At 42.5% G+C, this 13,405-nt stretch overlaps 1 protein-coding gene across 1 annotated transcript in view; it reads left to right on the top strand.

Moving 5' to 3' along the window:
• The window catches only part of OXSR1 (oxidative stress responsive kinase 1), a 95,055-nt gene that overhangs the window by 77,039 nt on the left and 4,611 nt on the right, over window positions 1-13,405 (top strand). Inside the window, exons 10-15 of the mRNA XM_050915914.1 lie at window positions 1,807-1,872; window positions 2,119-2,241; window positions 7,543-7,578; window positions 9,238-9,393; window positions 11,963-12,036; window positions 12,994-13,046. Coding sequence (XP_050771871.1) covers window positions 1,807-1,872; window positions 2,119-2,241; window positions 7,543-7,578; window positions 9,238-9,393; window positions 11,963-12,036; window positions 12,994-13,046 — 508 coding nt within the window. The remainder of the gene's footprint in view (window positions 1-1,806; window positions 1,873-2,118; window positions 2,242-7,542; window positions 7,579-9,237; window positions 9,394-11,962; window positions 12,037-12,993; window positions 13,047-13,405) is intronic.

Here is a 13,405-nt window from a genome sequence, read left to right as displayed (position 1 = left end):
TTTATGTAATTACTGCCTGGAGATTAGTGCATATGCAATGTGCAAGGTCTTACTGAGGGAAAGAGACAGAAATAATACAAGGGAGAATTTATATTTCCATAGGAATGAAGAAATGTTTTCTGTTTTGCTTATTTTTTTTCTGTGGCATGTTTGTGATCAAAATACATGGGTTTTATAGCAGAACACAGATTAAACTATCAAAAAGATACCTGGGACAGCCCAGCAGCATCACCAGTTAAAGTAGTTTTCAGCTCCCAGATTAAGATTCTTAAATGGAAGCGGCCATGTCTAGGTATCTGTACAGGAGCTGGATGTCCTGTTAAAGTTGACAGAAATCTAACAAGTGTGACCAAGGAAGTCTAGAGAGTGATCCAGTTTATGAAATGTAGGAGTTTGCTTTAGGGCAAGTTTAATTGATGTCTGGGCTATTGACAGTATTAACTAGGTTTTCATTGCCCGTGATGGGATATTAGGTAACTGAATAGTCTGCATCTGTATACTGGATACACGCTTGGTGTCCAAAGGGACAAGATGGTTTACACATTGCTGACCTTTCTCCGTTTGGTTATGCGAGTGCTGGTTCATGTTATACTTCGTTGCGTGTAAAATCTCCTTCATGCTTTCATTAAGCTGATGCCGAGTGACATATTAGCATATGTGGTGATAGAAAATTAACATTATTGTAAATGAGGCAATCCTTAAACCGGCACCCGACGTGAAAATGTGTGCCAGTGAACACTCAGTGTTAAATTACTTTCATACATCAGCCACTGCCAAACTGACAGCTGTAACTTGAGGACAGAAGAATCCAACTTCTATATGTCTATATTGAATCATATATTTAAATACAATCTATGTTATGTAAAAGCATGTTTTGATAATGCTGAGAGCCACTTATCAGGAAGTGACAGCGTGTGTCTTGAGGCTCTCCATCCTGTGTGCAAGAAACCATCACGGAGGAGTTCTGGGAGCACGTCGTGGGCAGAGACGGCAGGGCTATCCAACCTCACTCGTGTGGTGTGAAATACCCAGCCAGATCCCAGTGCTAATGCCAAGGTGCTTGCCTGGCCTGCTTCCCCTGCAGCCAGTAGTTTGGCTCTGCAAACAAGCAGTTGGAAAATTGTACGCTCAGGAGCCCACATGTTCTCCGGTCCAGAGTAGCTTGCTGAAGAGGAAATTTAATACAGTAAAGCATCACAGCAGTTTCTCAATATTTAATCTATTGTGATCACTGCATTTACTTCCTCTCTAAACATCGTATGTGCTGTACGTTTTTTCAGCCACTTTAAATCCTGCTGCCCCAATTCCTCAGTCTTGTTACTCCAGCATAGAGGGGTTCCTGCATCCCGGCCTGCCTGACATCTGAGGTTTGCCTTTGGCAGTTGTACAGGCATAAATTTAGGGGTAAGATAAAGCAAAGAGGCTGGATCCAGGTGGTATAGTGTCTGCAAATGGAAGAATGCCAAATGTCTCAGCAGAGTATCAGATGCTGCAGTATAATAAGTATCTTCCCCAGTAAATCAGACAGAATAGTATACAACTCCTCGATTGTTAATTCCATATGACTTTGCATGGGGAAAGTGCCACCGCTAACTGAAAAGGTATTTAGGATGAAACATCATATACTGTAGTCCAAAGGAAGAAAGTGGTTAATATCTTTGGGGGAATGGGGATGAAACATGTAAAACACTTTCTGCTAGAAATAGCTAAACAGTTTCTTTATCACAGACACTGAAGGAATCAAAGGGCATTTTCAGCAATGCAAATGTTTTGGGGTTTGTTAGGTTTGTTTTTTTTTTTTTTCAGAATAAAGAATTTTTACAAGAGAAGATGTTGCAGAGAGCACCAACAATCACTGAAAGATCCAAAAAGGTACTGAAAACCTCCTGGGCTCTTGCTGTTACAGTCGTGCTAGAGTTTTTTATGCTTGTGTTCACGTTTTTAATGAGAATTATTGTAGTACAGCATTTTCTAGATACAGAGCTAGACATCGCAATAAATGGCAGTGCCCTGGCAGATGGTGCAACCTGAGATGCTCTTGTGCTATTTCTCCTAAAAAAGATTAACTGTAGAAACTGTCTGCTTGACATATCAGTTCTCTGTCATTGTGCTGTGCAGGTCCGGAGAGTCCCAGGTTCCAGTGGACGTCTTCATAAGACTGAAGATGGTGGCTGGGAATGGAGTGATGATGAACTAGATGAAGAAAGTGAGGAAGGCAGAGCAGCAATTTCACAGCTCAGGGTGGGTCCTCAAACTCCGATAGCTCTACTGTCTCTGTTTTGTTTTCTGATTTGGTATGTCTAAATATCCCTGGGAAGCACGTTGCCTTGTTTTAAGCACAATACACAGTAAGTTATAATCCCTCCCCTCGAGTTTGTAGCCAAACCAGAGAAAGCAGACTGAAGGTTGAAGAAATTGTATTGATCTCTCTTCTGTCATCATTCTGAGGCACAGCTGGTCTCATTCAGGGATGTTGAGCATAATTGGGAACATGAATTCAGACGGTCTGCTCCCAGCTCAGCATACTAATTCACTTGAGCTAGGATATTCTCTTTGTTTTTAAGGGTGCTGACTGTTTGAGATGCTTTCTTCTGGAAGTGTCGGGAGAGGTTTTGTCCTACTGCCCTCTCCAGGATGGAGCTGAAATCAACAGGGCCTGTGCTTATGGCTGATATCTGAAACACATAGGGCCTGGTTCTGTCCCCTCAGTTACACTGACATTGATTAGTCCTGGTAGAAAATGTTACCGTATCCCTGAAGTCACAAGGGGTGATTGGTCTAGCACTTGAAAATCCTCCAAAAAACAGTATCTCCCCCTCTCCCAACACAAACACAAAACCCCTAAACCCAGACTAAACTGCAGAAACACAGAGGAGTAATGCATAATGATCAACTAAAAGATTACAATAAATTTCCAGATTGTCTTCCCCGGTAGTCAGCAGTGTGGATTTTGACTGTAATGGCTTGCCTGTTCCCTTTTCACTGCAGCAGGTAGCTTGAAGTGGACTATGTGTTTTTAATCATTCTGTAATTGAATTAGTGAGACACTGAAGGATTTTTAGAGGAAGCTTTTCAATATGAAAAGGGAAAAAAGCAATATTGCTTTGAAGCATTTATCCCTTTACAACTTTAACTTTTCTCATTTCTCTTTCATTGGTCTTCCTTCTACTGGTGTTCTGTATAGACAAATATTAAATGCAAGATTTTGCATCTTTTTAGCATCCTTTGAAATGCTTGGGTTTTTAAAGGCCACTATTGATATAGTAATTCCATGCTTTGTGGCAACAACTATTGTGACTTTTTAAAGAGCTTACTGTATGCAGCTTTGTGTTACATGGTCAAGGAGGATCTCTTGGTACCAGGTGGCTATTACTGAAATTCTAGACATTTTATGAGCTGAAATCTTCTAAATTCCTTTTGTAGGTTAAAATACAAAGTTTAGGACCAGTATTGTAAAAGACCCTAACTCTATTTCAGAGATTACTTAGAACTTCTTCTGTCTTGTCTCTAAGCTAAGTCTCAGGGTACTATGACTTAACACTGTTTACTGTGTTTTGAACAGTACTTGCTTGTTTCATTCCTCTTATGCAGAAAAAAGCAGATTGACACACATGTTTACAAGCTCCTTTTCAAGCCAGTTGTTTTTTTTTCTTGGAGCTTTGGCATATTTCCTTGTACTGCTGTCTGTTCTGATTGCTCTAATTTCGGCTGTGCTTGGCCTTTAGCCTCCTGTTCAAGAAACGTTTAGGATGGGTGTTGGAGCAGTAGGTCTCAGTTCAGTTACCTAAATGTAGATGTAATTGCCATTTTGGAGGCACCCTGTGTAGATATAACACAGAACTTTGGGAGACCTGTACCTTTCTGGAGGTCAGGAAGGGCACCATGGCATCTTAGACCTCACTACATGTCTGCCTAGGTACTTGAATCCTGCCCTGGGTGTCTTTCCTCTGGACAGCTTTTGAGTCATTTTCTTCTACCTGAAGATGAAAGGCTAGGAACGCCTGTGCATCTCTTGCATTTGATCCCTTTTCAAGCAGTCTTAAGACGTGTATCCAGACTGCCAGTCTTTGGCATGAATATGGTGGCGTTATTGAGGACTAGTGTTTATCCTGTGGTTTTGGCCATATTTCAAACACAGGGTGTAAATTCCACCTGTCTGTAATCCCTCTGCAATTTTAACTAAGTTGTAAGATAAAATAACTTATGTTAACTAGGTGTCACCTTTTATTCCTGCCCATTGCGGTGGGGGTGGAATAGATGATCTTTAAAGGTCCTTTCGAACCTAAACCATTCTGTGATTCTATGATTCCATCTGTACCTGTATTTTATTGCTGTCAGCCTCAAAGTAAAAGGATGCCTTGCAGATTGACTTAATTTGCTAAAATGCTTAAGTATTAACCTGCATAAAAGCATCTACATAAATGAAAAGTGTTTGTATTTTTTGCTTGTCTCCACTTTACAGAAAAAATAGGGTGAATTTAATATGTACAAACATGTATTTTACAAGTCTCTTGCTAAGACTGCACCTGAAAGCAGACAAACATTTATTATAAACAGAGCCAGAAATATCTGCTCAATTCATTGAATATAGTGACTTGCTAGCTCAACATTACCTTTTGGATATAAAGACTTACTGAACTTCTTTCCTCTCTGCATTTAAAAGCTTGAATTCAAATTAAAGCAATTGTGCTATGTGGGCTCTTAAATCCTTCACCTTCTGTTACTCGATAAATCTGTGCAGTGGCACACCATGTGGTCACATTTCACTGGTTACTCACATCATCCCTGATTACGCAAGCAAAAATAAGTTAGAACTAATATATTTCAGCACATCCCCAAGGTCATCCTGTTTGTGCCTTAATTAGGTAAACGTCTTTTAATGTTTGTCCTGTTTCCTTTCTGTCTCTTTGTTTTTCCTTAGTTTACTTCTGTTTGCCATTTATCTGGGTTAGTTGTTAGCTGTGGGGCAGGGCCAGTGTTTCCATACTTGTCTGTACAGTGTCTAGCACACTGTGATCTTTCAGACAAGCTCCTTTTGAGTTATTCCTTGAGGCTCTTGGATATGAGCTTTGTGCCTGAAAGAAAAGCGCTGCAGCTGTGGCCTGCAGATGTGGAGCATGGCTGTTTATCTCTGGGAGCAGTGCCATGTTTTTCATCTTGCCTGGTAACTGTCAAGTGAAGGCTAAGCATATTGAGATGGATTTCAGTCTTTACCTTTCCGGCTGCATGACTCTTTTTCCTGACACTGTCTGCACATAGTCATCGTGAAGGAACTGTTCCTTCTCCTCCTGTCCAGAGGGCCTTTTGGAACTTGCTGTTCTGAGAATAAGACTTTTTAACCTTCTCTCCTGAGAAGCCTCTGGGTCATATGTTACAAATTGCTCTGATCTGCGTTTGTTAAGGTAGTGGCATTGGTTAGTGCATAAACTGGCTGAAGATAGTGGCATGATGAGACTTACATTCTTCTGTTGAACTTGTACTGTCCTAATTGCAACCTGTCTTTTAGACCATTAGGTGGAGAAGGAACATCTATTTTATTAATCCCAGTGTATTGGGTTTGCGTGGCAAGGTTTTGGTAGTGGGGGGGGGCTACAGGGGTGGCTTCTGTGAGAAGCTGCCAGAAGCTTCCCCTGTGTCCGATGGAGCCCATGCCAGCTGGCTCCAAGACGGACCCACCGCTGGCCAAGGCCGAGCCCATCAGCGACGGTGGTAGCGCCTCTGGGATAACATATTTAAGAAGGGGGAAAAAAACCCTGCACAACAGCAACTTGCAGCCAGAGAGAGGAGTGAGAATATGTGAGAGAAACAGCCCTGCAGACACCAAGGTCAGTGAAGAAGGAGGGGGAGGAGGTGCTCCAGGCGCCAGAGCAGAGATTCCCCTGCAGCCCGTGGTGAAGACCATGGTGAGGCAGGCTGTCCCCCTGCAGCCCATGGAGGTCCATGGTGGAGCAGATATCCACCTGCAGCCCGTGGAGGACCCCATGCAGGTGGAGGCCTGAAGGAGGCTGTGACCCTGTGGGAAGCCCACGCTGGAGCAGGCTCCTGGCAGGAGCTGTGGTCCTGTGGAGAGAGGAGCCCAGGCTGGAGCAGGTTTGCTGGCAGGGCTTGTGACCCCGCGGGGGACCCACGCTGGAGCAGTCTGTTCCTGAAGGACTGCACCCCATGGATGGGACCCACGCTGGAGCAGTTCATGAAGAACTGCAGCCCGTGGGAAGGACTCCTGTTGGAGAAGTTCGTGAAGGACTGTCTCCCGTGGGAGGGACCCCATGCTGGAGCAGGGGAAGAGTGTTGAGGAGTCCTCCCCCTGAGGAGGAAGGAGCGGCAGAAACAATGTGTGATGAACTGACTGCAACCCCCATTCCTGTCCCCCTGCGCCACTGCAGGGGGAGGAGGTAGAGAACTCGGGAGTAAAGCTGGGAAGAAGGGCGGGGTGGGGGGAAGGTGTTTTTAAGATTTGGTTTTATTTCTCATTATCCTACTCTGATTTGACTGGTAATAAATTAATTTTTTTTCCCCAAGTCGAGTCTGTTTTGCCCGTGATGGTAATAGCTGAGTGCTCTACCTGTCATTATCTTGACCCACGAACCTTTCGTTCTATTTTCTCTCCCCTGTCCAGCTTAGGAGGGGGAGTGATAGAGCAGCTTTGGTGGGCACCTGGTGTCCAGCCAGGGTCACCCCACCATACCCAGCATGGACCAAGCCATCCCACCTGTCTATCTCCACATGGTAATTGGACCTGTTAGAAGTCAAAGCTGCAGGCTCTCTTAATTGCAGGACTTTGGAGGAGTACTTGGCAATTCCTTCCTGCTCATGTGAAATAGCTAATGCATGTTATCTTTGTTTTACTGATAAGCAAAGATTGGTCACATTGCTTTGACTGCACTTTCCCCTCTATTCCACTGATCTGTGTTTCACTGCTGAACTTGTGTACAGCTGTCAGTTTTCTGCTTTCTCTCATGGAGAGCATAGCATAATGCAGAGTCCAAGGGCAAGGAGAGGAGGCGAGAGATTTCTTTCTATAAAGCAGCACAAGTAAGGCTGATTTCCCGCCCCCCACCCCGGTTTTGTATGGTTTAGGCAAGTTGGTTTGCAAACTAGTTCCCTAAGTACATGAAGGGGATTTGTTTCCTAGCAGAATTCTGCAAGGCAGATTTGTGTGGCTTATCTTTTTCTGCAAGACTTGGGTAGCTTAAAATGGATTTTGCCATCTTGGTGCACAAGTAATTTGATCCAATCTGAGTGATCTTCAAGAGTACTGGATTTTGCTAATGGTTAACAACGGTAGCAGCTTAGGGTATTGTGTGCCGCTGTGTAAATGTCAACTGCAAGTTCTGAAACATGACTGTATGTTTCGGGGTGGTATGATATGATTAGGTTGCCAACAAATTGTGTGGTGTCCCTTTTATTATGCATCTTAATATGTATATGTAACTTGAAAGTAATTATGTAGATTTCATATGTTCAGTATGGTTCTGACAAGACCTTCTAGTCAATAAGTTTCACTTTTGTCTAGGCAATGACAGCTTTTTCTCTGTTTTTCAGTCTCCCAGAGTGAAAGAACCTGTACAGAATTCTGAGGTAAGTTATAATTGCAAATGGCTTCCCAAAATGATGACTCCTAGTTATTGCTGTTGTTTCAAGGAACATGTTTTTATTAGCCTTTGAAAACAATATTGTGTGAAGTAGAAGCTAGTATCTAGCTGAGCTTTGCTTGAAAACCTCCCTATAAAAGGAATCATTGGCTGTGTAATGCTAAGAGGTCTCCCTGACGTAAGTTTGGTGTATATCTTTTCAACTTTACTTGCTATGGCAGAAGTCCGTATGTTGTGAGATACTGAATTGGTCACAAGAACAATCTAAGCAAGACAATGGTGTTCTGATTTCCTCTTTAAAAAAAAATCCAACAAAATACAACTTTAAAATGTCTGTTTTGCGTAGTCTAATTCACTGGTTTGGAACCTGTGCTCAGAACTGTGAAATAAATCTGTAGTAGTATTTGATAGCAAACTTCAGTTGCAATATATAACCTGCCTTCAGTTCTGTCCTGTGTTTCTTACATTAGGAATATTAGTGTATCTTATCCTTCAGTGATAGAGACTGCTTATCTTCTAGAGACTGTGCTATGTCTTTCTTTTCCCTACCTGTGTGGAAAGATAAACAGAGCTGTCTCCTAGAAATTAGTCTTGGGTTAGGCTGTCCTGTTCTTCCTTCATCTGTTTCCAAAGATTGATTATAAAGGGAGATCTTAAGAAAGACTACAGTTCTGGTGCTGTAATTTGACATAAACTCTAAATTCAAATTCAAAAAAAATTCTGAAAACCAGAATCCCTTTGGGATGAATTTCCCCATTGTGATACATCCCTTAATATATCTTGTGATTTGGAGGTCTGCTGCCCAGGCTTTCAATATTCAAGGTGATTTATATTTCCTACAACTTAGCGGAGTAAGTTGGAGGGCACACTGAAGAAGTGCCATCAAGCTTACAGTTCTTTGGCTACCATGCCAAAATCAGTTTGTCTGTTCTGAATAACACAAGAGGTAAAAAAGGTTAAACTTTCATTTAGCTCTTTTCCCCCACCCTCAAATTAATTGCATATGATTTTTTTTTGCAAGGGGCTAACTTTAAGTCCAGTCCTAAACAGTCTTGTCTTGTGTGTTTTGAAGAACTCTGAATTCACTTTTCAGTTGAATATCCGGATTGCTCTGACTCTGACTTTTTTTTATGAATGGATAATTTGTCGATAGTTATCTTAATGCTTTGCTAGGCTGTGTTCTCTGAAAGGAACTACAAGTCAAAGCAGAGTTGCTCTGGTGTGACTGCATGGCTACTTGGAAATATAAGTAGGACTCTGATTCTGAGAAGGAGGGAAGCTAAAGGACAGGGTGCTTTTGTCCAAGCTAGGATATGATTTGTGTGCATCCAGCCTTGCTAGCTGCAGAGTGTAATTTTTGTCCAAGATCCACAGTCTTGCTGCTATCTTGGTTTCTTCTTCTTCTTTACTGGTGAGTAAAACTTGCAGAAGGCGTCAGGGCAGAAGGCGTCCCTGGATGTAAGGACATGTTAAACCCCTTGAACACCAACTTGGGATCAGTGTTAGTGTCCTGGAGGTCTGGGAATGCCTTAACATTGAACTTCTCTAAGTGATTTATGTGGCAAACGAGCACTTTTTGGAAAGCTGGTGGTTGAGTCAGAACTCTTGAGTTCCTTTTCTCATTAAAATGCCTTTTTGCTTGCAGCTATTCCCATCAGCTGAGCCTCCAGGTCCTTCACTCAATGCTCCAGCACAGGCACCTACTCAACTACCTCAGGCTGCAGGACCAGTACCTGCACAACCTCAAACTGCTGTACCTCCACCTAGTCAGGCTCCTCCAGCAGCCCCAGCAGCAGCCCAGGTAAGATCAGAAACCCTGCGTACCAGCTTTCAGCTTTGCGCTTAGCTGTTCTGTTCCAGACATGCTAAAATGATCTGAAGCCATGCAAGTTGCTTGTCTGGAGTTGATTTAGTACTGCTGCTTATGCAGAAGTGACAGCTGGCCTGGTGGCTTGCAAAAGGAAGACAGTCAATGTGGGCGCAGCAGTTTTTCATTCTTATTCTGTGGGTGAGCAGTGACTTTTTATGCTGTTTAGGGAGTGGACTCTGGCTTGAGGCACGGTTAAAGGTAAGAAAAAAGGAGAGTCTCATGTAAGTGGCAGCTCCTTGTTCGTGGTATTTAAGGTGCAGCACAAACAGGCTCTGATTATGTGTCTCAGCATCACTGGCATCTATGGGATAAGACTGGAGAGAAGAGTGAGAGGAAGAAACTAGAAAGTGCAAGTTCTCCAGACTTCAGAAGAGAGACAGGAAGCCTGGGTTAAAACTGTCCTTGTAGCAGTCAAAAATTGCGGACAAAATCCATCTTTGGGAAGCTTTGAAAGTGGTGCTTTCAAACACTTCCATTTCAAGCAGAGAGGAGAGAATGGACCTTTGAGAGGAAGTACAGGGAATGTGAAAGCTTGACAAGTTTGTGTTTAATTCTTAGCTACATTACCCCAAAGTGTAAGATATAGGTCAGATAGGCAGGCATAGCAAAGTCAGGAAAGAGCTCTGACTTGTGTTAAAAAGAGAAAAATGGCCAACCCAAATCATTACTGAGACACTTGGAACATGTCTTGTGGTTTGCTGGAGTAAAGCACTGCAGAGTTTGCCAGACTCCTGTGTGATGGCACCTCTTTTATAAAAGACACTAATGTTCATATTTGTTGGTGGGAAGAGGCTGTCACTGTTGGAGGGGGCCAGGCTACCATCACCCTTTAGCAGATCCAAGCGGAAGAGACTTGACAGTGTTGGTTAGAAAAATAACTTTTAGACTTACTCCTTCCTAGAAATGTTTCATTATTTTTATTTTGAAGAACGTAGAAAGATACATATGTCACTTCACTGCAGTCAGCTCATATTCCTGTTTACAAAACCACTAAAGACAGCGCATTAGTCATTAAACAAAAATAGTGGAGTTGGGGTCTGACATATTCTTGGCTACATTAAAAGTAGCTTTAATACTTAAATAAAACTCCTTCAAATCCCTTGAAAAAGGGCCAGTGTTTAATCCCTGAATTTTATGCGGCAGTTGAAACACCAGCAGCAGTGAAGGCCAGGACCCTCAGTTCGGTAAAATGAAGTAGCAGCGTTGGTCTCAGTGAAAGTGTTTTGATTTGCACTAGCAGAGTATCTTGCTCCCTGCCACTAGTGCCCAATAGCTTGTTTGTTGGTAGCTTGTCCTAAGGTGAACTTCGTATCTTTGTGTCAGTGTGGTGTTCTTTATAGCTGTTTGTGTCAGTATGTTCTTCTTTATAGCTCTTTTTTGTCAATATGTTCTTCTTTACAGCTCTTTGTGTCAGTGTGTTATTCTTTATAGGTCTCCTCTGGTTCTTGTAGCTCGTTGGTTACTGTTTTGCAGACCTCTGGGCTTCTCTATGAACCCTTGTTTGTTTTCGCTGACCTGGTAAAGCTTTCAGCTTCAGCAGAAACAAGATTGTGATCAGAAGCTCTGAGCTGCATTGCTGGCACAAGAGCACCAAAAGATGATGTAAAATACTAGTCTTAAACAAAGGAATTTTTTTTTTCCCTCTCATGAAAAAGCAAGTGATCTAGATGAAAAAACTTGGTCAAGACTTCTAGGCTTAAATTATCAGCCTAGCATTGTGTCTGTCTTGTTACTGCAGATTTAAAATCCCTGCCTCAGCGTGTGCAGTAGAGATGACTTGCACAGTGGAAGAGTGACCAACCCTTCTCTGTTTTGTTTGGGTTTTTTTTGGTGGAGCCTGAGTAACAATTAGCCCTTTACTGGAAGTATTACAAGTGCTATAAAGATGGACATCTCCTGGATCTTTCCTACTGGAAATCTGCTGCTGACCAATATAAAAAGCTTTGATTACATGTTCCAATGATTACTCAGAAGTAGTTTAGAAGTGAAAATAGGCAGCTATAAAATTGCTGCTAGATGCTCTTAAAGCCTTTGATTTCACAAAAAAGTAACTGAGAGTATATGCTAATCTGCCAATGAAATTATTTCCTAGGTACTTTTCACAATTGTATCAGGTTTTTAAATCAGATGTTTGGGGCAGGGATTAAAACACAGGAGGTCTTGAAGCTGTCATGAATGCCCAAAAACCTTAAGTTTTGATGTAAAGCAAGCAGTCTTTTTACATTTAGCACTACTTCTGAAGTCTCCTGTCATTTTGCAATTTCTCGAAGTTGTGTAGCTTTTACTCTTTTCAAGACAATTGCAGAGAACCTCCTGGGTTACTGTTTAAGCATGAAGTTCTCCTGTTTCATTAGTCTGTCGTCTTTTTCACTGTAGTGTCATGATTCCAATGATGAGTTAAACTTTTATTTATATTTATAGTTCATCAAGATTATTTCTAGTTTTAAAACCAGAGAAAGGAAGTGTTAATCTGCTTTAAAATGATGTAATCCTGTTGCAGGCCCCACCTGCCCCTGCTGCAGCTCCGGTACAGGAAGATACGAAAGTCCCCATCAGCCTTGTACTAAGGTTAAGGTAAGGACACAAAACTGACCTGTTCTGTCAGTGAGCCTTTGTAGAGAGGGACACTGGAAGACTTCTGTAGTGCGTCTTGCCATCTGCCTTTTAATTAAAAGGGTGATGGTTATATGTTGTTTGTCAGCTTGGATTTCATCCACTCTTCCGAAACTGGGAGCCAGAAAAGCAGTTTATCTCATCCACTTCTTCAGTTTGGCAAGAGCTGTAGATTGAAAGAAGTTTTGATATTTGTATAAATATTCCTAAACTCTAATGGGGTGGGAAGAAGGAATTAGTTGGGTTCCCTAAAGGGGATCAGGGATCCAGGGGTTCTGGCCTTGTGCTGGACCGTCTTGCTATTCAGGCACAACTTCAGACTTTAGCCAGTTCTGAGAGTGAAGAGCTTTTACTCAATTCAAGGCATGGATTCTGGTCTATGTGCCAAGAAATAGGCAGAAAAAGGATTGTAAGGGCATTCTAGTATCATTACACATATTGACGTTACTCATTTAAGGAACCTGCCTCTCATCTCTGTAGGCATCTTGGTTGTTGATAGGCGTTGGACTGGGACTTCTGAGCATCGCCTCCCAGTCATTCCTGGACAGTTGCATAATGTGTGTGTATCTGATGTCAGTGAGTGTTTTCTTCCTCCGAAAGATGTGCTCCGAGTATATATCTGCTGACAGATACGAGTTGCTGAGACAGTGGAACAATGTGGCCTTATACCAGAGAGGTGGCACTCACTTATCCTGGACTTCAAGCCACTCAGGCCCTGTCAGGTTGAGAGGCAGACTGTGCCGAGAGCCCTGTTTCCAGATGCACACTCAAGCGATTAGTTTCTGCCCTTTGAGGGGAAAGGGTGCAATGAATTCACTTCTCTTCACAGACTGATTATTCAATGACAGCACTTTCTTTTGGGCACCTATCGGTGCAATGAAGTGGTCTCTTCTATATAAAATTCTCTTCTTTCCACAGGAATTCAAAAAAAGAGCTCAATGATATTCGATTTGAATTTACCCCAGGGAGAGGTGAGCTGGTGGGAAATTCCAGTGTGTGTGAAGGTGGTTTTGGTGAAGGGGAAGTTTTCTGTTCGGTGTTGTGCAGTTGTGTGTAAAAGGCTTGCCTTATGGTTGGGCTTGGAGCACTGCTGTTGAGAAGACTCTTGTAAAACTGTTCGTGGATATGACTGAAGTGCAGCCCTTCAATGAATTCCATCTCAGAGTTTAACAGCATAGCTCAGAGCTGTCTGACTGCACCTGGTGTACACCCTAATATCTGTCTTGTGTGAACAACACTTTTGCTGTTTGGTTTGTACCAGCTCCTTTAGCTTTCTATGTGATGCCTTCATCAGTTGGACAATTTCTGTTATGTGGTGACTGGCTCTTGG

This window comes from Gymnogyps californianus, chromosome 2, assembly GCF_018139145.2.
Source record: "Gymnogyps californianus isolate 813 chromosome 2, ASM1813914v2, whole genome shotgun sequence".
Lineage (NCBI taxonomy): Eukaryota > Metazoa > Chordata > Aves > Accipitriformes > Cathartidae > Gymnogyps > Gymnogyps californianus.
This window is presented reverse-complemented; position numbering and strand designations above follow the sequence as displayed.